At 32.0% G+C, this 26,521-nt stretch overlaps 1 protein-coding gene across 4 annotated transcripts in view; it reads right to left on the reverse strand.

Moving 5' to 3' along the window:
• Nucleotides 1-26,521, reverse strand: part of STRN (striatin) — a 73,137-nt gene that overhangs the window by 17,173 nt on the left and 29,443 nt on the right. For 2 of the 4 annotated variants that reach the window (XM_016162512.2, XM_016162514.2), the window contains exons 3-10: nucleotides 23,928-24,001; nucleotides 16,038-16,116; nucleotides 13,606-13,773; nucleotides 11,687-11,822; nucleotides 7,749-7,884; nucleotides 4,196-4,306; nucleotides 1,967-2,053; nucleotides 1,378-1,521 (exon numbers count right to left, since the gene is read on the reverse strand). In XM_016162512.2, coding sequence (XP_016017998.2) covers nucleotides 1,378-1,521; nucleotides 1,967-2,053; nucleotides 4,196-4,306; nucleotides 7,749-7,884; nucleotides 11,687-11,822; nucleotides 13,606-13,773; nucleotides 16,038-16,116; nucleotides 23,928-24,001 — 935 coding nt within the window. The remainder of the gene's footprint in view (nucleotides 1-1,377; nucleotides 1,522-1,966; nucleotides 2,054-4,195; nucleotides 4,307-7,748; nucleotides 7,885-11,686; nucleotides 11,823-13,605; nucleotides 13,774-16,037; nucleotides 16,117-23,927; nucleotides 24,002-26,521) is intronic. The other 2 variants (XM_016162513.2, XM_016162515.2) reach the window with 2 other exon arrangements.

Raw genomic sequence — 26,521 nt, forward strand, 5'->3', positions numbered from 1 at the left:
TTCACTGAGCTACATTTTTTTGACCTCAACAGTTTTCTGTAGGTGTTGTATTTCATTTAAGAATGTATATTTCAAGGTATTATTTTAAGTGTCCATTGAACACTTTTAGTTTCCAACTGTGCTTCAGGATGTCAGATTTACTTAGCAATTAATATAAATACTCTCTCTTTATAACACTGGACATACCAATTCAATACCCGCAGTCACCATCATAGAAGATCCAGGTGAAAGCAAAATGCCATTTTTTGTAAATGACAAACTGTCAGAGATGGTTTTTCAGTAGTTTTCTGGAGGTGGTTACTAATGACAAATATTTATGAGTTGATTAGATGAATTTAGTAGTTTACTTTTGGCTCTTTAAGAAGTAAATTAATTTTTTCTTGAAAGACACAAGTCAACTATATTAATTAGTATATGTAGAAAAGTGGATTTACAGGGTGTTTTTCACCTTTAGAACTATTTCTTTAACTTTTGATTTAATCATAAATATTTGTTGAAGAAATGAAAGTACAGTTATGCGCTTTAAAAAATAGTGGCAGAAACTCTACTTAGAATCCTTATGAGAACAAAGTAAAGTATAAATTAGGTAAGACATTTTCAAACTACCATACAATAAAGGAACAATAATAAAAATGAGTTTTACCCAAACATATCATATATTCTCTGAGGGGAATCAAACAACTCTAAACATTTACTAATGATGAGGGAATTGTTTAAATTAGAAAAGCAATTTTCATGCCAAAATTTCTTCACGCAAGACTATGAAATTAGGTCTGCAGCTAGGTGTTTTTTGTTTTCATTTCTAACACTTTCAGAAAACTTTATTTAGGTGTGAAATATAAATGACTCTTTAAAAAAAGACCAAGATTTTTGGGACGTGACCATACATATTGTTTGGGCTAATTTAACTAATGTTCTAGAAATGGCCAAGTATAACCTGAAAAAACACACCAGTTACTAAGCCAGCAGACCTGAGGGCTGATGGGACTGACAGCAACAATGAGTATAAACTGTCACTGAATTGCTAAGACTCTTTAGAACTTAAGATTATAGTGCCTCTGAACTGTGGCACTGTCCTTTGAATTATTAAAATAAATAAATATATATAGCACACACAAACTATGGAAGCTTTATCTGAAACTGCAGATATTCTAAACTGAATTTAGAGTTGGTTTAAGCCTTTGCGCCCTTTTGCAAGTCTGAAAGAATGAAGTTGGGCTCAAACACCACTGAATGCAAGAAAGCCTATATTTGGGGAATAATATGTAGCTCAAACATCTGTAGAATACAGTCTTCTCTTAGAGTCCTTACTAATAGCTGACTTTAGATATGTATATCCACATGCTTTTCATGCACCAGAGTGTCTTAAATACTTGCCTTCATCTGCTCTATTTATTTCATGTTCAGGAAGCCTGGAGCTGCTTGGTCTGGAAGGTGAACCCACAGATGGCTGCAATGAAGGAAGTTCATCAACATCTCTCAAATTAGCAAGCATATCTTGTAGTTTTGACCTATTGGGTCCTAACCCAAAAAAGGGAAGGAGAGAACAAAAAAGAGGAAATAGAATTAACCAACTGCATCAAAATGGTGCCATAAACTTTATTCACACCTGCCAACATCACCTTTAAAGCTACCCTACTTTATTAAAAATTATTTTCCAAGTTTTCAAATTAAGTTTATTTTTTGAAAGGAATTATGTTTTACATATATTTTAAAAACTAAGGTACTGAAATACATCACCATTCACATAAAAAATAATGCTCATGTGCAATTTCGACCATTAAAAATATTACTCTATAATCCTTTCATATTGCTTTAAATGCGGATACCACAGAGTGTGAAGCTACTGTGTACCAAATTAAACAAGAATGTCCTTTTTGTTCGTTTAAATTAAGTTGCATTAATTGCCTTACATTCTGAAGCTATGGTACCCGAGGTGAAGTCTCATATCCTACTGATTACTTACCTGAAATTTGATTCTTCATTCTCCCATATCCCTGTTTTGACTGTTTTATATAGGATAGAGGCTGAAACAAATCTTCGGTAGTTTTTCCTGTTATAAGTTTAATTAAGAATGGGAAAATCTTACCCATAGTCCATTATGGTTTTTTTTTTTTCCTATACCAGCAAAGAATACAACTATTTTAAAGCAATATTAACTAATACCTAGAAATATATTTCAAGACAGAATGACTGGAGTACACAATTTGACTGGAACTATTTCTACTAGACCTTATTAAAAGGACTCAAACTTTTCTAATGACTAAAACAGTTCAATTAATAAAACATTTGATGGCTTATATATTAATGCTTCATTTATCAATTCAAAGTTTTGCTTCAGTTCTGTTTCTGTAAGCCTTTCAGTTGTTTTTATCACCTTGTTCCTAGGCTACCACTTATCAAGATAACATGAACTGATAATGAAAACAAAATATGCTGAAACTCAGTCAACAGTCCCTCTATCTTCAGTAAAGACATTAAAATTTCTCTCCCTAGACAGTCATTTTTCTTCGTCACACTAAAAATCTATGGTGCTTTATGCCTGAATACTGATCATAATCCTCAGATTCAGTTACTATAATAGCTTCTATTAGTAGGAATATTGTTCCAGTCAAATGGTGCAGTTTAGACTATAAGTGCTAAATTTTGACTACAGTGATGCTTTGATAGTTGACAAGAACTGAATATCAATATAATGGTAGATGAATTATACCTAAGTGCCTTTCTAATCTAAAGACCTTTTAGATTTCAAGACATTTATTATTGTAAAATGACTTAAATGTCAACTTTAAGTCAACCTAAAAATTAAAATATTCTCCTTGTTTCTCATATATGATATACAAATTTTCCTCAAAATCTCAGTTTAACTGGTTTTATCATGGTTCTGAAAAGCCATAACAAATCATGCCTCACTATTGTTTAAGAGTAAATTTTTTATCAGTATATTTGGATAAAAGGTACAAAATATTCTTATGTTTTAATATTTGTATTGATTTAATTTATATCAAGAAGGCAAATGACATCATCTCTGTTTCTGTAATGGTTAGTATAATGATAACATCAATGACAGCCTCTTGCTTTTATCCATTCAAGCTAAATACTTGTAAATTCTAAGATATTTAAAATAAAATATTTAAAGGTTTCTTAGTAACTGCCAGGTTGTAAAAGAATATCCTAACAGGAATGACAGGTCTTTGATAAGCCTGAGCATCACTATAAAAAGAAAAAAATAAAAAGCATATCCTTCCAGTCTTTTGCAACTTTTAAATACAAGTTTCACTAAACTGAATTTTAATCTCACTTTACACTACACTTTAATATCCCAAAGGATGAAATTCCTATAAAAGGGAAGACCCATGTTCATATTGTCAAGGAGAGTGGAAGCACAAGGAGGATGTTTAGTCTTGGTCTCCTAAAAATATATTTCAGAAGGTTTTCAGGGATGTTTGGAAGTCTTTATATTTCCATTTTACATGCATGACTAGGTCTATTGCTAAATTTTATTAATAATTTGCATAATTAATTTTATACATATATATATGATTCACAGGGCTAGAAATTTCAGTTTAGTTTCTGTTTTTGATGTGGCATACATTTTATTGAAAAGAAAAATCTAATTGGTAATATTATAAATAAAACTGACCAAAAGTTTTAAATTAGAAATTAAATACTTTTAGAAACTGTGTATTTGACTCTGTGCCCTGTATAGCATATAGTGGTAAAAGTAAATGAACTGTGTGTTATGAACACATAGAATATTCAGGGGTAGAAATTAACTTTCTGTCTCCAATTTATAAAATTATAAGCAGTATTTTTGGTGGATTGCCAGAGGGTCATACTAGATGAGATTTAAAATTGTCTAAAGTTGTAAACAGAGAAAAATCATTGTTGTAATTAAGCACATATATTTTAAAAAATCAAATAATCACTATGTTTGAATACATAGTCCCATACTCTCATGAGGCTCTGGATTTATTCCTGGGATATGTTATGATTCCATAATTGCATGCATAGTTTTAAGTTCATAATTAAATACCTAACCATTTAATTTCAACCCCTGAGAGCAGGTGAAAAGGAAAGAGGTCAGGAGCAGAAAAGAAAAAGAGTAAGTAGTTTTAGGAAAACATTGAAAAAAAATTGGGGTATATGAAAGAGGCAAGATTTATGAATTACAGATACAATGTTTTCCACTTACTCTTCACCCCCTTTTTCCCCTTTCTCTCCTTTTTGTATTGTTCCTTGAGTTTGGTAATTACTCCCTGGTCCACATTCCAAGCTTCAGGCATGAGACACTGGTCTTCCTTTTCTAAACAGAGTGAAACAAATGAAACAGCCTTTTTCAATAAAATATTGAACACTCTAAGTCAATTCATTGTTATGTTCATGAATGACATAACCATTTTCTCCTTAGTATCACTAATTATAAAAAGTTATTGTTTATTCATCAGATAAATGGCACACAAAATATAGTATCTAAGAAACAGTGATCAATTCAATTCCCTAGGTAATAACATTAATTTTCTCTTGAAAGAGACATAGAAAAAAATCCTGGAATACTTGAGTGACTTCTAGTAAATTAAGTGCCAAAACTATTTAAAAATCAAGAACCTTTGTTTTCATCCCATTTTATAAATCGATTACAATTGAATCACATACATAAAAAAATTCCTTACAAATTTATATAATGAACGATTATTATTAAAGATTATACAAAAATCTTCAATGATCTTTTCATTTCAAATATTTTTTGCATGTGCTCATTAACGAATGATAGTTTTTATTTTACAAGACTTACAAAGAGCACTTATAAACTTATCAACCAGCATTCAAAATTTAAAACCATTTAAGAGATTTGTTAGGTTATAAATTCTTTAAACAGGAAACCAAGCTTCTAGTAGAAGCTTAATTTTCATTATTTTAAGAGAATATTCAAAGAATTTGTTATATATTTTAAACTTACTATAAAATAACTTATACACTATATAATGTTGTTAGCTCAGAACTTTCGCCTGAACTCAAGACTCATATATCCAACTGCTAAATCTACATTTCCATTAGGAAGTCTAAATAATATTTCAAACTAAACCTATAAAACCAAACTCCCAATCTCCCTCCCCCAATCTGTTTCCATCCACTAGGTTCCCCATCTTATTTGATGGCAATTCCACACTTCCCTTTGCTCAAACCAAAGACCTCCCCCTTTCTTTCACATGCAACAACAAATATTTCAGAAAATACTATTTTCTCTACTGTCAAAATACATCCAGAATTTGACCACTGCTCAGCATATCCACTTCTCTAACCACTCTCTCTCTTGCTAGAAATACTGCAATAGCTGTCCCCTTTCCCCACTAAGTCTATTACCAATATTTGGTTGCCCTGCAATCTCAACACGGCAGCCAGAGTAATGCTTTAAAATAAAAGTTAGATCATGTCACTCTTCTGTTCAAATCCCTCCTGTGGTTCCCCATCTCACCAGTGGTCTACATGATTTGGTCACTTCTTAGTACATTTCCCTTAGAAGTACTCTGCTTCAGCCACTCTAACTTCCTTGAATCCCTCAAGCATACCAGGACTACTGCTATCTGAGGGCATTTGCTTTAGCTTTCTTCTTGCCAAGCACTCCTTCCCCCAATACCAACCATATGGCTAACTCCCTAACTGACTTCAAGTCTTTTGCTCAAATGTTACCCTCTCGATGGGGCTTACCATGACCACCCTGTTTTAAATTGTAACCTGTCCTCTCCACCCCTTCCCATTCCCAGTACTTTCTATCCTTCTTACGCTATTCTGCTTTTTCTATTTTCCATGGTATTTATCATCTTCTGACATACTCTATCACTTATCATGTTTATTGCTTCTTGTCTCTACCTTCTTAGTAGACTGAAGTGACAACAGGGATCTTCACCTAGAACACCTGACACACTGAAAGCACTTGATCAATATTTGCTGAATGACTGGAATAAACCTAAATGAACCAGAATAAACAGTAACCTATTTTTAACAAGTTTAAATCTAAGTTTAAAAAACTTTATTAGGTCTCTGAATATATTAAACACAATTTAATAAAACTCAACATTTTTATAGACCTAACAATAATCTACCAATAGCAAAAACAGTCTCTTTTTCTAGAAAGATCTAACAATCAAAACTGTTAATTTGCACCAATCAGGTCTTAATTAATTAAACTGGGTGGCTTTTGGATCCTAAGATGCCTTTAGCTTAAAAATAATTTAGCATTATCATAATTTTAACTAGATCCATAATAAAAACAGCAACAGAAAATCACTGAAGATATTTACTTACGAGATTAAGCTAAGCATATTCATTTTTTTAAGGAGGTGGGGGAGGGACAAAAGCAGCACTTAAAATGAATTAAATGTCCATTCGACTACATAGGATTTGCAATTTATCTGTATTAATAGCTTAAAAGTGAAATGCTTTGAATTAGAATTATAAAATCCTTAAGATGCATGAAGTCAAACTCCTGGTAAAGAAACCTCCAGTTGACTGAAAGATTTCACTCACTCATAGTCATAAATAAAAATATCCGATACACTACTAAAGAGTAAGACAGCTCAGATGTGGGAAGAGTCGCTCCTGTTTTCTCCAGTAACTTCATAGCAGGGTAGGTTAAAATGTACACACGTATCATATAATACTCTGGGTCATGATTCACATCTTAAAGCAAAGGAAGTTACACAAGGGACAATGCAGCTGTCTTTGGAGAAAAATTAATCCTAATTTCCCTTATAATAAGATTGGCAATGAATAGGGCCAAGTGTTATTTATGCAGATGTATGATGTCTAAAAGAAGGACCTCATTGTAGCACAGTGGATCTACCAATATTGGTAGAATTGCTGCCTAAAACATCTGAATAACGATATATAAGCTCATACGACAGAAAATACTCATTTCGCTTTAACTTCTCCTGGTTTCCAAACTTTGTTCTGTTGACAAAAAAAGTCAGTCACTACATAGCCATTTATTCTTTAATAACTTCGAGTCATTATTATCCTGAATAATTCTTCAAATATTTCCCACAAAAAAAGGAAAGTGGTATTAGCACCATCAGAATCCCTGAAGGTAAAGCCCTAAGGAAACTCCAAGAAAAAATTAGGATAGTTACTGATTCTCTAAACTTATCTGCCTTTAAAATATAGAGACTGTAAGCTAATTGTGTCCTAGAATTCTTTAACCTCAAGAAAAAATTTTCTCATTCCAAAATATTATTAATTCCTGCTAGATGTTTAAAATATTAAATTCATTTAGAACAATTTACACAAAGAAATTTGATGTCTGATGAAAACTGTGAAACTAACAAAATATGACTAGCATGAATAAATACAATTTTTTAATTTATACTTCTTTTTGTACAGAAGATGACAGAGATAAGATGTCTAAAATCCTCTACTGCATTCCCATATTCAAGTTCCACAAAATCTAGATTTATAAGTTCTACTGTCTGGGCAGAAAACAAGAACATTCTATATATGAAGTCAAATTATCTTTATATTGTATTGCTTATATTTTTAAAAAATGAGGTCTAATTAGTTTTACAACCTTCTTTAAACACACACACACACACACGCACACGCTGGACAAAAGGTGACAGTAGTAAAAGGGTCAGAGAATGTTTAACGCTTCAATATTATAAGATATTTAAAAGGTTCTTTTATCTCCTGATAAAACATTAGTTGCTTTTTATTTACATAAAATCTCTGGTTGCATCAGTATCCTTCCTTACCCCAGTCTGTTCCATCGCCTGCACTTCTAGATTCATTGTCTCCTTCCTCTGATGTACCCAAGAAGTCAAACTCCTTTAGAGCTTCTTTTGTATCTCGATCTTCACTGCTATCATGCAATGCTTTTTTCCTAACAATCTAATGAAAAAACATGCTAAATTAAAATACATTATGAGATTAACCTAAAGGACATGGTATCCCTTTACCATTGAATGAATAAACCCAGTTATTGTTTTCTTTAGAAAGTATATCTTGTGTTAAATACCTGTAATTTAAATTCATGGAAAACACAGATGTCACTTTAAAAAAATACACATTATTCATTTAAAAGTAGCAATTTAAAATTTGTTCAATGATGGCTGGCTGTTTTAAATAAACTAATGGAATCATATATTGAAAACATGGGAATATAAGACATGTACTTAAATTACAGACAGGTGAAAAATGTTACTAACATACTGTATTATAAGAATCACAGCCAAATATTACATTTTTTTGGATGCAGTCTGTGCAGTGTGTAGACATGCTAATCTAACCAAAGAAAGAGCACTTCATAAAACACTGCAAGAGTTTTTCAGAATATAACCATGACAAATTTTAAATCTACTACATCATTATTCCCTTACAAAACTTATAATCACAAAAACTACAAATTCAGTAATGCATGTCTTAAGACTTAGAAGGTATTCTGTTGGGGTTGGGGGGATTTCCATTATTATTTCTGTCTCAACCTTGCATCAATTTCTCCAATAACTCTATGTATTCAAATTTTTCCTAAAATACTGGTAATTTCAGAGTCAGAATTGGCTTAGATTTGAGAGCAAATCAGATAAGGGCTGTTATGTCTCTGTTTTAGATATAAAAGAATAGCTCTGAAATCACAAATTCAGTTGGAAGACAAACTTAAGCTTAATGAATGCAGAAATAATTTTTGAGATCTATATGCCAATACTCTTTAGGAATTATCTCCTTTTTTGTCACTTCCACCACTAGAAGCCTAAAGAATTTAGAAGAACTAGTTTGTAGCTTCTTTTGATAAAATGGATTCAATATTTCAACATCTCCAGACTTCAGCTTCTTTACCTCATGCAAAATCGAAATAGCATGATCTGATCAAATCTTATCACTGGACTATTTTGAGTGGCTTAAAATTATAATGGTGCAACATACTGATTACTGGGACAGACTAGAGAGTTTAGAAATAAGACTCTAAGAGATAACAATTAGCTGACTTGAGTGACTCTGTTCTCATACACAAAACTGATATCACTTATAAATCACGACACTTTTCATTTAAGACCAGATACAGCCTCTGAAATCTTTCTCAGTGCAGCACTTCAGGAAGCCATCATGAAGAGAAGGAAGCTGGCACAGTAGATGAAATCTAATCTGCCTTAACTAATCATCATGTTGTACACTTGAAACTAAAACAATATTGCATGCCAAATGTAATTGAAAAAATTTTTAAAAAATTAAATAAAAACACTAAAATTTTACAAATGCTAATAAAAGCAAAAAAAAAAAAGTAAAAGAAAAAACTGAATGGAAGAAATAAAGGATTCTTTAACGATGCTAGAATAACTGGTTTAACTACTTCCCAATCTACCATCGAGCAAATCTAGTAAACAAAAATGCAAGATGAGTTTGACAGACTGTGAACAGGTGTATTCTTTTAAAAGTATTCACAAACTATGTACTAATAATCTGGTCTAATTTTCCTTGGGCAGCCAGACTAAGGTAGAAGAGTGTTTCTGAAGAATTATACCAGCAGAAACACCTGATCTTCATAGTTCCACATACAAATGTAGTGCCTAATCCACCTTCTTTCACCCTAGAGGATCAATTCCTCCCTTTCGGGACACACAATATGATTTGGAGGGATCATCATCAATATCCTGTAAGATAAAGAATCCTTATTCTTCTCAATGGCTGACAAAAAATGCAGAGAAAATAGAGAACAAGTACCTGGAACCTTACATGATCCAGAATATAACCCAAAGAACAATCAAATTCCAACAGAGGGCAAAGAGCAAGAAAGGAGAAGGAACAGGTAGGTGGCTTTCGGAGACACTATATCGTAGCCTAATCACAACCAACAAGTACTAACGGCCTTACATTTCTGTATTTTCTTAGTTGAATCTAGCCAAATATTTTGATTAAAGAAATACATAACATTTAAAAATGCTGTTTGTTCTACTAAACATTTTAATAGGATAATTTTCAGCCATTCTCTCTATATGGCACTACAATAAATCTTCTAAGTCATGCTTATTCATTGCTACATAGAATTAGATTTTTAAAGTCTTTTTGGCATGTAGCTATTAATTGCAGCTGTGAAAATTAATGCAACATAACATAAAAATTCACAAAACTACTACAAAGAAACCAATTATTTGTTAGAAATATTTTTTCCTACAAAACTACGAGAATTTTTTAATCCAATGCTTTAATGGGATTAAGTATTTTTACATTAGCTGTACCTTTACTGCTTGGTCACAGAATTGCTATGATCCACACTAATTGGAAGACAAGATATTTGTGAATTTGATTACTTAAAAAGAAACCAGTCTATAGTTAGGAAATTTCTAGCAGGACCATACTTAATAGTTATAATAACCAGCAATTTTTGAAATATCTGAACTAATACGATGACTAAAAACAAAACTTACAGTATTATAATTAGTTATTATTTACCACTGAGCTATTAATAAAATATTTTGACTGGATATAATATCTCAATGCAATATCACAAGGCTGCACAAAATTTTCAAATGATTAGGATAAAGAAAATGCAAGTTCAGGCATTTTCTTTTACTATAGTAAATTAAACAGATGCTATTACTATTTGTTTAGATAATAAAAAATGGGGGCAACTACTTCGAGCTCAAATAATATCCATGGCAGGGCTGTATCAGCAAAATACAACTGAAAAGTGGCCCAGGAAAACAATAATCTGGAAGTAATCATTTGAGAGTCTCTGATGGAAGCACTTTATAAAACATATCATTTTCACATATAGTGTTCTCATTTATTCCTTACAAAATCCTCTAGGGATAAGATGGGTATGTATTATAATCTCCATTTTATAAACTAAAGAATTAAGCCTTAAGGATTAATAAGCACAAATAATTAGTAACAGAACTAGGACTTAAGCTCAAGGCTTTTAACTTTTGGTCCACTCTGCTTTATATTATATTACTTTCCTTCTCTCTCTTCTTAAAAGTGAAAGAGGAAATGTGAACATTTTCCTAGACAAGCAAAACATGCCCTTGTCTCTTAAAAACAAAAGAAGGAAGAAGAGAGAAAAGAGGAGGGAAAGGGGGGGCGGAAAGAAGGAAGAAAAAGGGGGAGAAGGAAAAAAAGAAGGTAGAAGTAGATAGAATGGAGAACAGAAGAGAAAGAAGAAGCAATTTAGAGACATCTGTCATTTCAAGAAAATACCACAGGAAAGTCAATAAACTGATAAAGATCTAAACAAAACTATAGAATAAACCTGAACAAGTTTGAAAAAATGTAATGGGAAAGTTCTGAAAGGCTGTAGAATTTATCTACCAAAGCAACCTTAACAAGAAGAACAAAACTGCATCAATTAAAGTTGATGCCAGTCACCATTAGGCACCATAATGGGTCTGTCAGTTCTATTGTCTTATAGCAACCAATAACACTGCATTGTTATAACACATTTACCATATTCATCAGCTCTATAGAAAGGTTGACATTTTAAATGAATTAACAACAAGTCAAAGAGCAAAGCCCTTAACAGAGAGCTGCTATACTAAAAACATTCTTGATTTTGAAATCAATACTAAAAACTTTTAAATTTCCTCAAGTACATGAAAAAAAAAAAAAAGTTAAAGGGTTTAGGTTGAAGAACATGTATTATTTTAAAAGGGTGTATAATGGTCCTTAAAAACATTTATACCCGAGTTACCAAACTCACCGTTGAAGTATCAATGATGCTTTTCTCTCTTCCATCAATGTCATCATCTTCGTCTTCATCACTGAAATCTGCAGCTGCACTTTCAAGGAATTTGAAATTGTCCAGTACAGAGGCAGAATCTGTTAACTCGGATTTTCTGTTTTAAAACATGTACATCTTGCTCAGTTAATTTTTTAAATTCAGCATAAGAATTAATTCATGTTATGTTGCACAAACTTCTGTTTATATTGTAACTATGATCCCCCAAATCATATTATGAACTACACTGATTCTTATCATATGTTTCCATGAATTTTAACTGGAAAAGCAATATAAGTGATTATTTTTTAAAGTACTCTGCAATCCTATCTACTTAGACTGATGGTAATCTAACATAAACAATTCCTCTCCAGATTCATTATTACTCTGATCCTAAGTAAACCTTCATATATTTCGTTTTAAAAATATTTTTTATATCTGCTGCTATTTTCTCCATACAACTCTTCCTCTGACGCATTTCCATAACTCAGAAAATAACTAGTAAATATGTCATTTTTCTCTGATACAATCTTATACTTCTGAATAGCGAAAGAGTTAAAAAAAAGTGTGCATATAAAGTTACTAAACACAATATATTAGCAAACTAATACTAAGAAACCTGATTCTACTGGTGAGTAGTAAACCACTAAACTTTTGGAAATGACCGACTTTTTAAATATATAAGATTTGAATTTAGTTTCTTAAACAAAAATTTAATAAACAATTTTCTAATGGCCAGAACAGGATAATTTCTTTCCGGTTCATTAAAAAATGTTTTAGATCTAAGAAGGCATTTTCACGAAAAAAATTTAGCCCAAACTATGAACAAATTTTTCAAAACAGATAAATCATAAATTTCGAATCTGCTGAGAGCTATGTTTTTGCTTTTTTTTTCCTACTCTATTTCCTCCCATCTCTATATAAATCAGATTCAGCGTAATATTCCTGTCAGATTCAAAAGACAGGTCAAGGCCAAAACACAAGACAACTGGAGTGGTCTTAAGGTCTTTATAAAGATCTCATATTTATAAAAACAATTTAATGTAGTTTTAATTGTTAACAAATACATTTAAAAAGGCTCCAATGACTTCTGATTATAAAAGTCATATTTTTGAACCTTTATCTAAATCTCAATTTTAGTTTATGTCCCAGAAACATTGTTGTCACTAGAAAATAAAGAATTCAATTAAAACCATTTTCCAGCCTAAACATACATTAAAATAAAGTAAATCATATTTAGACTTTCACAAATTCTATGGCTTTTTATTCAAGAATCCTGACAATTTTTTTCAATAAAAAATCTCCTCATTTAACCGTTCCTGTTCATTTTAAGCACAATTACATATTAACCGTATGATACGTGATCCAAAAAGCAAAACAAAATATTTCAAACAGATATTGAATTTTTACACTTATTCTATCAATTAAAATATACATATACTTAAAAATAGATATTTTTCAAAGGAAAGATGAGTTGTAGCATTAGTAGATAAACAGAAGTGCCTAAGAAAAGGTTTACTTCTAAAGAATTTGAGGTATTTCTATGATTTCTGGGTCACCAGGAATAAAATTTCATTCTTAGAGATTTGAACTGGATTTCCAAAAAGAGATCTTTATGAAGTTCTAATAGTAAGGGACTGAACTTTAAGATACTAAAATCTATATTAAATCCATAAATTTCAGGCAAATATCTTCAGTAAAAATATTCTTAAAATAATCTTAAAGGATAACTCTAATCCCTCTGTTATCTTCTACAAATGAATTTTAAATTTTTATCAACCTTTATTATAATTTAGTAGCAGTATCAAAAAGTAAAAGTTTCATAAGTATCACCCACAAACCAAAAATATTTAATAAGAACTAAAGTTAAAGTTAAATCACTTTTCAGACAAAATACTTACCCAATCATTGCTGTGTCTTTAACTTCACCCTCTGTGCCATTTATAATTGAGTCCTGATTTTTGTCATCTTCCCTGTCAGTGACATCACTTGAAAAGCCCAACAAAGCTCGTACTCGTTTCGATTTCACATCTAGAATAGTATCTGTATAACCCACCTCCTGCAGATACCTGTGTATGAAGAAGATGCTTACAATTTAGTCATTTTGGAATAAATATTCTGTACTTTAATACGTAAATAAAAATATTTCTTTAAATTAATTGCATGCATAAGACTTAACAGTATGATACTATTCTAGTATGACTTGCTAATAAATAAACTTCCAGCTGCAGATGGAGCTGTCCCTGCAGTACCAGCCTCTACGGTCACTGAGAAAAATCAAAGTACTATACAATACACCATTCATTATACTTATCATAAGAAAAAGCTGTTTCTTAATATATCTAATAACACATTCTTTCTTCTAGGCATGGTTGGAGTAAATTTACTCTCATTTCTGCTAAACTATTTTTTTAATAGTAATTATTATAACCACATTTCTGATGTAAAGTGTCATTGGATCAACTGTAAAGATCCAGAAATGTTTCTAGTATATATGGTTTCCTCCATGACATAAAAGAAGATAGTATATTCCAAAGAGCCACTTCTACAGAGGGAAGCTTCTATCCTGGGAAACTAAAAAACATAAAATAAAATCAACCACAATTCAATTGTAGGATGTGGGATGCTTGGGTATGTGGGAGTGTGTGCGTTGCAGAGAGGCGGCAGCAAAGAAAAAAGAGAATACACTTTGCATTGACAATTAAAACTGGGTCTAATGTCCATTTCTGACACTTTCTCCCTGTGTTAATTCTCCTTAACCTCAGTTTTATTTCCCCTAAAAGAGACACACAATACAGAAGGCACTCAATATCTATTAACAACAGAGAAGACCGAAAAAGACCAAAAGTGAAAGAGGCAGGAACACAAAAAAGGCAAATGTCATTAATATCATCATTAATAAACATGACAGACAAATGCCAGGCATAACATATAAGTAAGCATCAAGTCTATGAGATGACAGAGAAGACAAAGGTGGACAAGATAACTAGTCTAAGGTCAGTTTATTTCAAAATCTAGTATTAATAGTTATTATAGCTCAAAGAGATATCTAACAAAAATATGTGACCAAAATCAAATAGTGCATCCTATCGAGATACTACTCATTTTTCAATTCTATTCAATATTTATAGAAAGGTTTTGATTACAATGTAGATAATAATTTTCTAACTTCCTTAAATTTATTCAGTTGTTCTTGCAAACTAATACATATTATGTTTTTCCATTTGTAACAAATAATATTTGATACATACACTTTGCTTTGGCAGCAAAATCACCTTACAAACAACTGTTTCAAAACCTGCACTTTCCATACATAAGTTGGCTTTACTAAATAGTTACTTCTCCATTTATTGATAAAAGCCACCATAAAAGGGTAATTTGAGGGGAAAACTATGAGTTTTTTAGTTTTTGAAAATATCTCTTAAATTGCTCACCATAAAAATTTCTCATTAAAAAAAAGGATCAGTATTTATAAAAGAAAAGTGCCTAAATCATATGTAAGACCAAAGTGAGAGCAGTAGTGAAAATTCACTTCTTAAATACTAGTGAACTCTCATTTTCTTCCAACTTCAAGGAGACAAAAAATAGATATGAGGAAACATTTTAATTTTCTCTTCCCTTAATCAAAGGAATGGCTGGCATGCATCCACTTTGGAAATCATAGATTTAGAATACTCACAAGCCACCTCAAAGTCCAAACCTTTTTACTGAGGCACAAATCTGAACACGTTTCAAATGTGACACAAGGCCCAGGGACTGAGCTGATGAGTGAGTCTAGCCTACCATCTGACATCTGAACCTCAACCCAGCTTTGTTTCCTCTTTATAGTCTCAAATACATATTTTATAGAAGAAAGTATACATTAGTGTAATATTTGCAAATCTGAGAAATTCACGAAGTTCTTCGATTTAAAACAGAAAGTTTAAAAACATAAAAAATTACATATAACTACTGACTAGACTTATATTAAAACATATATATTCATGTATAAAAGATGCAAAAAGAAGAATTTAAGAGTGTACAATTCTTTAAACTAAAAAGTTAAGTGTATAATAAAATTTAGAAGCTTAAAATTGTACTCTTTTTGATGAAGCTATTATTATGGAAAGAATTTACTTTTGATAATTCTTATTAATATTTAACGAAAAACAAATTCTACCACAGGAGAAAAGTATTTAATATGAAAAAAAACCCCAGTAATTCAATTAAGCTTTTTCACAGGAGCAGTAAAATAACGTAAGAGATCTAATTATTCTATTGAGTTGAAAATATAAAACGAAAATAATATAATGAAAATATATGCTTCTTTTCAGTTTAACAATGGGTTACTTACTGTCTGAGTAGCTGTCGACCTTGTTTCCACATTAACTGACTATTTTGTTGTGGCTGCACCTCTGTTTCATTACCTTCATCTAGAAAACATTAAAACATAATAAAACTGACTTGTTATATTCATTAGATGGCATCTCAATTCATAAAAAATGTCCATGAAAAATTTGTAAGATTATGTAAAACCACACTGTAAGGTATGTTTTGGGAAAATGTAAATTCTGTTTTTAAGTGAAATTCCATAACAAACTCTAAATTCATTACTGCTTCTGGATCCCCACTCAGAGTTGTAAAACTAAAATAAAGACATTTTCTGAATCTTTAGACAGCCTAAGAATTTTCCTTCAGCACGAGGACCTATCCAAATCAAGTCACAGAATAACAGTCAAATAAAAGTATTATGAAGCACAACATCAGAATTAGAACAAAATACTTAGAAATGACAGTTTAAAAAAGCTAGTTTGATTAAAGAGTAAATCAATAAGAAATAATCTCAGTCCAAATCTATTTCCTTCACTAGTTATTAAATAAAAATGTTGAGACTTCTTTTTAAAACATTCTTTGAATGAAAGTTTCCTGGTCTTGCAATGGTTTAAATTTACCATTTGGTGAATCTTTTCAAGAAGGTGGTAAAAAAAAAAAAAGAAACTTCTCAGTCTGGATTAAAAATTTTTCAAACTACACTTATGGCTCTACTTTAACAATACAAAATAGTTCACACTTTCCATCAGCACTTGATTAAACTATAAGAAAATGTGGTTTTTATAGGGTTTTATTCAAGTGGAGATACAAGAAAGACTGGGAATATTAGTTTTATGATTATTTGATATTACATATTTACTGTGTTACAGATGCTGTGTTAAAAACATATACACTATCCCTTTACAAAGTCAAAAGGTGACTTTTACTATCCTCATTTAAAGATGAGAAATAGGAACTTTACAGGTTAATTTTAAGGTTTAAGTTAGAAATAGTTACAAGTGTTGAAGTCCTATCTGACTTCAGAGCTCACGTATTTTCCTCCACGTGCCATCACTACAATGATGAGACATTAGAGAAATACATAAACAAAAATGAGAATTAAACCCTACTTTCTCTTTCATTTTTCTCCTAAAATAACTAGGCCAAGCTCTGTGATATACCAAAGAAACAGCAGTAGAGTATATGGGGGCCGGGAAGGGAGATAAAAGGATTAGGTTAACTCAAGAAGGAAAATTACTTTGGAATGACTTCAGAAGAGATAAGCAAAAACGAAGGTCCCACTACTAAGGAAAAAATAATACATCTTGTTTCCACTGACCCACAAATTTAGGAACTGTGTATATAACATAGTATGTTCTAACATATCCCCTTCTTACGTCAAGTGAGTAACCTGTCACTTGCCAAGTTAAGAACATTTAAATGGACATTTCAAAAAACTAAAAATTCCAGATGTAAAAAAACTTTTTTCTTTTAACCAGCAAAAATGAGTTTATTTGGAAACAGCAAAGAATTGCAAGTCAAGACAGGTGAGCTATAGCAAAGGCCATAGGCCAGTCCAAGAAACAAAGGAAAAGAATGTTTTTTTAAGGAGAAGGAGGAGAAAGTTGGGAGGGGTTGTTATTGTGGTTTCCATTTTATTTTATTTTATTATTCGTTTCAAGTTTATAGTACACTGGTTAGACATTTATATAGTTTAGGAGACAAACCCCCTGATTGCTCTTTTTCTCCTCTGGCTCTCCACACAGCCATTATATTACAGTGGACTGCATTTCCTAAGCCGTGCTTCCCATCCCCATGACCACCTATCAATTACTAATTTGTACCTTTTTAACCCTACACCACTTTCTCCCCATGAGAAAACCTCTGAGGTCATCTAATTTCCCATCAGAATAGGACTAAATCCTTTTGATACCATCCTCAACTGCCCTTGCCTACTTTGGCACCTAGTAATGTTGCCAGAGTGTGTTATATCTCTTCAATGAAATACTAATAGGAATAAGGAATGAATTATTGATACACACCAACATGTATGAATCTCAAATGCATTATGCCAAGTGAAAGAAGCTAGAAGCAAAAGCCTACATTCTTTCTATATGATTCTGGAATCTATATGACTTTCTGGAAAAGGTAAAACTATAGAAATAGAAAACAGATTAGTGGTTGCCGGCGAATTAGAGAAGGAAGGGTTGATTACAAAGGGTCATAGTAACAGACTGTATATGTTTGTAAAAACAATAAAAATACAATTTAAAAAAACAAAAAGGTGAATTTACTGTATGTAATTTATACCTTAATAAAAGACAAATTAAGCCAAATCAAGTAAGAATGCATCCTCAAGCTCTTTAAAAAGTGTATTCTTTTTTAAAAATTAGTTTCAAGTATGCAGTACATTGGTTAGATAGACATTTATTTAGTTTATGAAATGATCCCCCGATGTGTATTCTTATATCGAGATAAAAATCTGACTCCTGGGTAACATTTGACATTTACAAAAAAGAAAAAGTCTGAGGTTTAAAGAAAAAAAAAAAAACTCTTGCACATGTGAACTTGATTTCCCCACACTTCCTTATCTAGGTTAACCTCACAGTTCTCTCAATGGGCTCTCGATGGTTAGTAAGTAGTCATCAACTATCAGATTCATTCTTACCTTACAAAGTTCAAAAAGTGATATTACATAAAAGTGAGGATTTTAGAGTGGATAAGAGTTTATTTCTTGGTAATATTGGAAGTATTTGACTGGCACATCCAGTCCAGCTGGAGTAACAGGGACCCAATTTACTCCCCTGTTTGAAACAGCTATAAAACAAAATAGATGAAACAATGGTTAAGGTCCCAGACATCATGCAACAAAGGACACTGAGAGAAGGGAAGCAAACAGGTGAGCCCTATAATTATTCCAGCTTATTGCCTTGATGGAATTTCCAGATCATGGCACAGGCAGGAGGAATAAAACAATATCTGAAGAAACAATGGCTGAAAAATAACAAATTCCATAAAAACCAGAAATCCATAGATCTAAAAAACTCAACAAATCCCCAGCACAAGAAACAAAGGGGTAAAGCACCAATGCATATCTTAATAAAATTGTTTAAAACCAGTGCTTAAGATAAAAATCTTAAAAGTAGCCAGAGAAAAAGGTCATATTCTATGGAGAGGAACTGCAATAAGGATGACAGAAGTATCTCATCAGAAACAATGCAAGTGAGCAAAATAAAGACCCGTTCAAGATACATAAAAGTTGAAAGAATTCATTATTAGCAGCCCATATTACAAGGTAACATTAAAGAAAGTCCCTAATAAGGTAGAAGGAAAATGACACCACAAAATATGGATCCACACAAAGAAATGATGAGCACAGGAAATATATATTTTTATAGTATTCAAATCTCTTTAAAAGAGAATTAACTGTTGAAACAAACAAAATAATGTAGTATGTGTTTTATTACATAGAAGTAAAATAAATGAAAACAACTGCACAAAGACAGAGAGGACAGATGGAAGTATACCATTATAAGTGTCTCATACTATCCATGAAGTGGTATATTACCACTTAAAGACAGATGGTAATAAGTTATAAACCCTAAAGCAATCACTAAAATATGTTATAGCTAATAAGTCAGGAAAAGAGATAAAATGAAATCATAAAAAACACCAGATTAATTCAAAGGAAATCTGAAAATGAAGAAAAGGAAGCAAAGAACAGAATGAACAAACAGCAAGGTGGTACCTTTAGACCTAACCATATTAACAGTCACATTAAATGTAAATAATCTAAATATCTCAATTAAAACGCAGAATCTGTCACTTCGGAGAAAAAAATTCCATTTTTAATAATATATCTGGTTTCTAATATTAAATAGGGAAAACTGAAATATGGAAGATAAAATGATTTTACTGTAACCTGGGGTAATATTCTCCCAAAGTAGAAACGTGAAGGCTTGGAAGTGCAACAAAACAGAAAAAAAAAAAGTCAGAAAGGAAACTAATTTTTTGTGAAAAATGTTTCAGAAAATGTCTAGATTGTCAGTTTTAGGAAAACACAGTAAACGGATAAAGAAAGAATGGAATAATCTCTGCTTCATTAGGGTTTACCCTTTTTGGATACACTACCTTCTACACTCTCCAGTCCTGTCCTTATCACTGTCACCTGTAAATCCTTTATAGTGCTCAAAACAAGGTGATCACCCAGGTCACGACCACTTCAGCCTCTCCACAACCACCGCCCTCTCTAGCTGTCATACCCTACGTGTTGTCATCATGAAGAACTGCCATAGGCAAAAGCTCACTCTGAGTATACCCTGCTGATTCAGTACTCCTAATTCACTATGTCTTTGATTTAGCTAGGACTTTAGACCAGGGGCCAACAATTTACAGCGTACAGGTCAAACCTGGCCTGCCACCCTTATTCATCATTGTGGCTTTTATGTTATGACAGCAGAGCTGAGTAGCTGCAACAGCACACATATAGCCTACAAAGCCCAAAAATTACTATCTGGCCCCAGAAAAAAATCTGCTGACCCATTTAGCCTCTTTTTGTCTTCACTACCTTCCCTCTGTAGTTTTAGCTCAGTCTTTCACTTCAACCATTCTTTTTCCAATGTACTCAATTTTTCTTATTCTCTTGTCTCTCCATGAATTCAGTGAATTTAACTATTTTCATCCTATTTAACTTTTACCTGGGCTGCTAAGTGTGCAGACGAGTGCTTCCATATAAACTCATAATTACACACCTCGACTAGACCCTTAGCTTTTCTCAATCCTACTATTTCTTAGACAGTTTGTCCCTCTGTACATTACTATTTTAAACCTCTACTTTTCTGAAACCTCTGACATACTCTTAGCAGATAATCCTGTCTCATACATAAGGCTATATTAAATACCTCTATCGAACTGAAAACCGAACCTACAAATCCATCACCTAACTTCCTAGATTCTTTCTCTTGATGAAAATAAAAGACATGCTGCTCCTCCTGCCATTCTCCAGCTGTGTTCAGAATCCAATCCCTATCACTTGTTCACATGCCTTCCTATTTCAAATATCTCTACTCTTTCCCTTTTATTTGTTTCTCTTTTAAAAAATATTACGAACTTCCTTGACCCCAGGTTTCCTTTCAGCTATGGTCTTCTACTCCCTCTCCTTCACCTTCATAACCTAACCTTACTAAAAGTCGACTACACTTAGTCTTCATTTTCCACTCATGTCTAGGTTTCTGCCCTCACCTCGCTTTAAAACTGCTCACAATAAAATTCTCAGTGACTCGTATGTCATTAAATTCTAGAGGCAATTCCTGGGTGTGCTCTTCCATTCCAATGGCCTTGAACACCATCAGTACTATATGGTGATGCCTCTCAAATCTACCCATCAAACCGATACCCCTGGCCTGAACTCCAGACCCCACAACCTGTCTACTAGCCATCTTCACTTGATTGCCTAACAAATAAATACAAAGGTGAACCCACCATTTTCCAAACCTACTTCTGGTCTAGTTTTTTAAATTAGAAATGTGGAAGTCATCTTTGATTCTCCTTTTTTTTTTCATCTCCTACATCCAAACAAGAATTAATTTCTGCAGATTTTACTTCCTGAATATTTCCTGAACGCACACTTCTCTTCAACTCCATTGTTAGTACCTTTGTCAAGGTAACCTTCCTTATCCACCCACGCGGCTGTAATGGTCCTCTAACCAGCTCCCCATTTCTAGTTCTGCTCCTCTCTAATCCATTTTCAGATCTAAGAGCAAATCTGATCACAAGAGTCCTAATTAAGTCCTCCAAATGCCTTCTCATAACTTTTAAGATAAAGTATAAAATCTGTAACATATTTTACAAGACCCTTGTGACATATTTTACCATCTGCCCCCTGGCTAACTCTCTGGCTGCACCTAAAACACTCCTTCAACTCCTTTCCAGTACTAGCCAGTTATTTCATTTCTCAAATGTGCCAAATTCTTACCTCAGAAACTTTACTGCTAATACTCTTTCCCAGCTTCTCAGTGAACAAACATTTAGTCACTTTTCCTGAGTAATTCTTCCTTATCCTTCAGTTGTCAACTTTGAACACCACTTCCTGCAGTAAGCCTTTCTTAAATACTTAAGACTAGATTTGATTTCCCCACTATCATGCTCTATAACAAAAAAAATTACCCTTCCCCCTTACACATGTCATTTTATTATAATCACTTTTTTCTTATCTTCCCTGAAAAATCCAATAGGGCTTTTTGTCTTCGTATTCACAGAATTTGGTGCTCAGTCTGACAAGTATTACACATTTAATATCTGCAAGATAAACAGGTAGTGTGAAAGATTGACAGAATGTTACTAGGTACTAACTAGGTACTGTATATTAAGAAAATAAACCCGGGAGTTAGGAAGTATTTCCAGAATTTTTCCCAGTTTACAGATAAGGAATGAAGCAACCTCAGAGAGATTAGGTAATATCACAGGTATTTAACGTGTTAGAGCAGAATCAAACTTCTACGTATCTAATTTCAACCCCAAACTTTTTCTACTGAGCCATACTGTTTACTTATAAACATTTTGTATATATTGCAGCTAGGACTTTATACTCCTAAATTGATACCTAAAAATTAGGAAACAAACTTTTTACTGTAAAAGTACTAAATAAATTCACTCCTTTGATCCAGACATTATACTGTACCTTTAGGACAGTCTTTAACAATTACCCTAGATTTAAAAAAAAAAAAAAAAATTTAATTCAAGTGCATCTCAAGTTCAGAGACACCAAAACATAACAATTAAAAAACAAAGGAAAAAAATATGCCGTTGATCAACTGGTATTGTGCTAATTCTCAAGGATTTAATATTCAACTGTGGAAATGTTAATAACATTACCACACTGAACTGGACTATAAAATAAGCAACATGCTTAGAACTTATTTTGTAAAATTCTTTCATACATTGTCAAATATAGAAGCACCACGGTAAAATGGGAAGAATATAAATTTTGGAATCAGATAGATGCAGGCTCAGATCCATATTCCCATTACTTAATAGCTATGTGACTTTGAATAAGTTTCTCCACTTCTCTGAGTTTCGATTTCACATAGGTAAAATAAGAATAGTATTATCTTTATTGAATATCTATTTTAAGAATTATAGTAAATATACATAAAGCCCCTAACATTTCAGTAAATATAAATAATTGATTATCTTCATATATTTGATCCAGGAATTTAATCTGAAATTATGTCGAAAACACTCACTTGAAACATGGTGATAAGTTTTAAACAAATTTTCGTACTTTTCTCTTACATCTACGAATAACTCATCTATGTTGCTTAATATCTAACTGTTTACCAATTCTATTTTTATATTGTTTGGAGGGGTGAAAAGGAAGGTAGAAGGAAAAAGAAGAAATAACACAATAAGATAATAAATGTGTCAGCTGTTAAAAGCTGATCTAGTTCCAGAATCTATTGCGGATGAAAGTCCAAAACAATTTTGCACCTGAAACTGAGGGATCAAGGTTTATGGAATGAAGAATTTCCCTGTAATTAAAGAAGAAATCTCTTACCTCCGTAATTCCTACTCTTTTTCTCAGGATTTAAAGAGTATGATATACTTTGTACTGAACATCTCAAAGTTCCCATTAAAACGGGGGAGACCCAGCAAGACTCGGTTATGTTGGTGCATGTTACCCCATGAATTCTGATCCTTTCAGTAAGTGTAGAACATAAGCAGAAAATGGGGAACTAAAAGAAAGGGGAAAAGGAAGGAAGGAGGCAGAAAATGATCTAAATGACACTTGATGATTAGTGCCGAAAGTAGGTCAGAAAAAATAACTAATGTGTAAATAATTAGAAATTACCTTGCAGTTACAAATATTGTTGCTACAAAACACTAGATATTAACTTCTTTTTAATCACTTAGACTTCCTTTAAAATTAGCTTACCAGAATCATAGCTTGGAGGCTTCATATCTCCCTGATTCAATTCTGTCCCATATTTCAACTTGTGGTATTTGGCTCTAACAAAGAAATGAGAAAATACAAACCATCTTAAAACATATTTAAATGAACTTTTAGATATGTAATAGGAGTAGTCATCAGTATGCAGTAGTCCTGGCTAACTCTCAAAGGCTCATAGCCTTCCAGGGTGTCAAAGTCATAATAGGAAAGTGCTTGCCTTTATCATTTCGATGTTTATCACCAAGTGCTATTTTAACAAATAAAGGAGTAAGACTGGGAAACCACAAATCTTCCTTCAGTAGTTACTAACGAACATAACTGACATTCTAGTTTTTATTGTATTTAAATTTTCTTGATGACTGTCAGAGTATAATTCTGTTGTTGAAATCAGTAGACAAAGTTTGTACTGTGAAATAAGCTTGTAAAAGACTAATCTTTCACAAAATTGAGTTTCAAAATAATCACCGGTAATACTGTGTCTTGTCAGGCAATCCTGACTTGCCAAATATGCATTACACTGAGCAATCCAAAGGAGAGAGGGGCAACCAGCCTTAATCACCAGTGTTGAATACGACATTCCAGCAGGAATGAATAATTTTTTTTTTAATAGTCAAAGTATCCTTTGCCTTTTCAGGAAGAACCCAGGAAGAACCATGAACAGGAATTCTTGTCTATCTTTTAAAAACTATCCAAATGTTATTTCTGGTTAATGTGATTTAACCAACTCAGATTTAACCATCTGAGACCAGAAAAATAATCCAGATAAGGTAAAAAATTTTAAGGTTAACTGAAAATGGTCATACTTACTGAATGTATCTGTATATTTTGACTTGCTTCCCTAAATATTTAGGTCATTTACAATAAATATTCAACACAATGAGATTGGGATAATAACAACAATAATAACAATTTGAAAACCTAAGTAATAAAGAAGTAAGGAAAGGATAACAAGGCTGAATTTGAAAGTTATTTTTTTCTTTGTTAAAAACTAACTGAGCACTTACTATACAGTTTTTATATTTCAAGAAAAGTGTTAAAAAATAAAAATTATTTGCTCAACTGTGTGAAGTACGAGAACTCTTCATATCGATGTTACTTTGCAGTTAAAACAGAAAAGTCAACATTTTATACAGAGGGGAATCTTAAGAAAACCTATAAAAACTATAGACAGCTGATGTTCTATTTCCTAAGGTAGGTGGTAAGTACATTAGTATTTTTTATATTAGTCTTTATATGTTTTGAATATAGATAAAATGTCGTAGTAATACGTACCCATTAAAAAGAAAAAAAATGTTTGCTAATATGATCTCAAAGCTTAAATAAAAAAACAAGGTACAAAATTCTAAGTACATTTGTGTTTTATATGTGTTATGTATATATTTCATATGCATAATGAACATTTCTGGAAGGATCCATGATACATAAGACATCAGTTAAAGAGATTTCCTTTGAGAAGGGAAGTCAGTGAACTGATGCAGAAGGGAGACTATTGTGTGTTATTTGGCTAATTAACCATATGTATTTCTTTATTTTTAGTATACATTTTGCTCCAAATTATCTAGAATATCTTTTTTCTCTATTCCCAATGCTTCTCTTAATCACGAAAATTTCATCACCACGCTAAGCATTTCCCAGTCTATTTCAATTTGTAATAATGCTGATTAGTAGAGGATAAAATTTATATCTATAAATTTGACTTACAGGTGCCAGAAAGTAAACAAGGTTCTTAATGTAATTGTTGATGTACAGATTTTTCAGAAACATACTTCATCTACCGTAAGACAAAGTAACAATACCTCCCAGAAGTCAAAACAACAATTGGAAGTAACTGGACAGGGGACAGAATAGAAGTACCAATAAAATTTTATAAAGTTAATTTATATATTTTTGTGTGTATGTATATGTATATATGTGTGTGTGTGTGTGTACATAAAGAAAAACATTTTCAAAAACAAAATACTGCATTATAGTGCATTCTAGTGGTCTTAGGAAAAACTGCAACAAAAAAAGGAATAGAAAATATTTTATGTAATATATGTAACAAAAATAATTAAATGCTATGAACTAACATTTCATGAAAACTTAGACAAAAAAATTAGACAAGGACAAAAATAAGTAAAGAACTGCTGTTTACAACCTGTGTTGCCTTAAATCTGTCCCCTTGTTGAATTGTTAAATTCACAAAAAAATAATTTATGAAAACTTGCTCAACTTAGTAACATTCCCTTCAAAGCCAATATGCTAAAATACTTTCTCACTCATATTGTTTCCCATTGTTTTAATACTTTATCTCACTATGTTATCAATCTTCTTGTTCCCTAATACTTTTCTGTCTAAATCTGACTGCAAGCTAAAAAGCAGAGCTCTTGTCTAAGAACTGTATATTTGATACATAGCTAGGCCTCCTAATTGGCTTCTACTGGATTAAAAAAAAGCATAAAATTATATAATTATATTAAAGAAGTCTCATTACAGTTTTGTTTTAAAGTCTATTATTAGATATAATGTGCTAAGAATATAACATGGCATCCCAATCACATTTTAAAAGTGGATGTTAAAAATAATTTGATTATATCTGT

The sequence above is a fragment of the Rousettus aegyptiacus genome, unplaced genomic scaffold (genome assembly GCF_014176215.1).
Source record: "Rousettus aegyptiacus isolate mRouAeg1 unplaced genomic scaffold, mRouAeg1.p scaffold_m13_p_7, whole genome shotgun sequence".
Classification (NCBI taxonomy): Eukaryota; Metazoa; Chordata; class Mammalia; order Chiroptera; family Pteropodidae; genus Rousettus; species Rousettus aegyptiacus.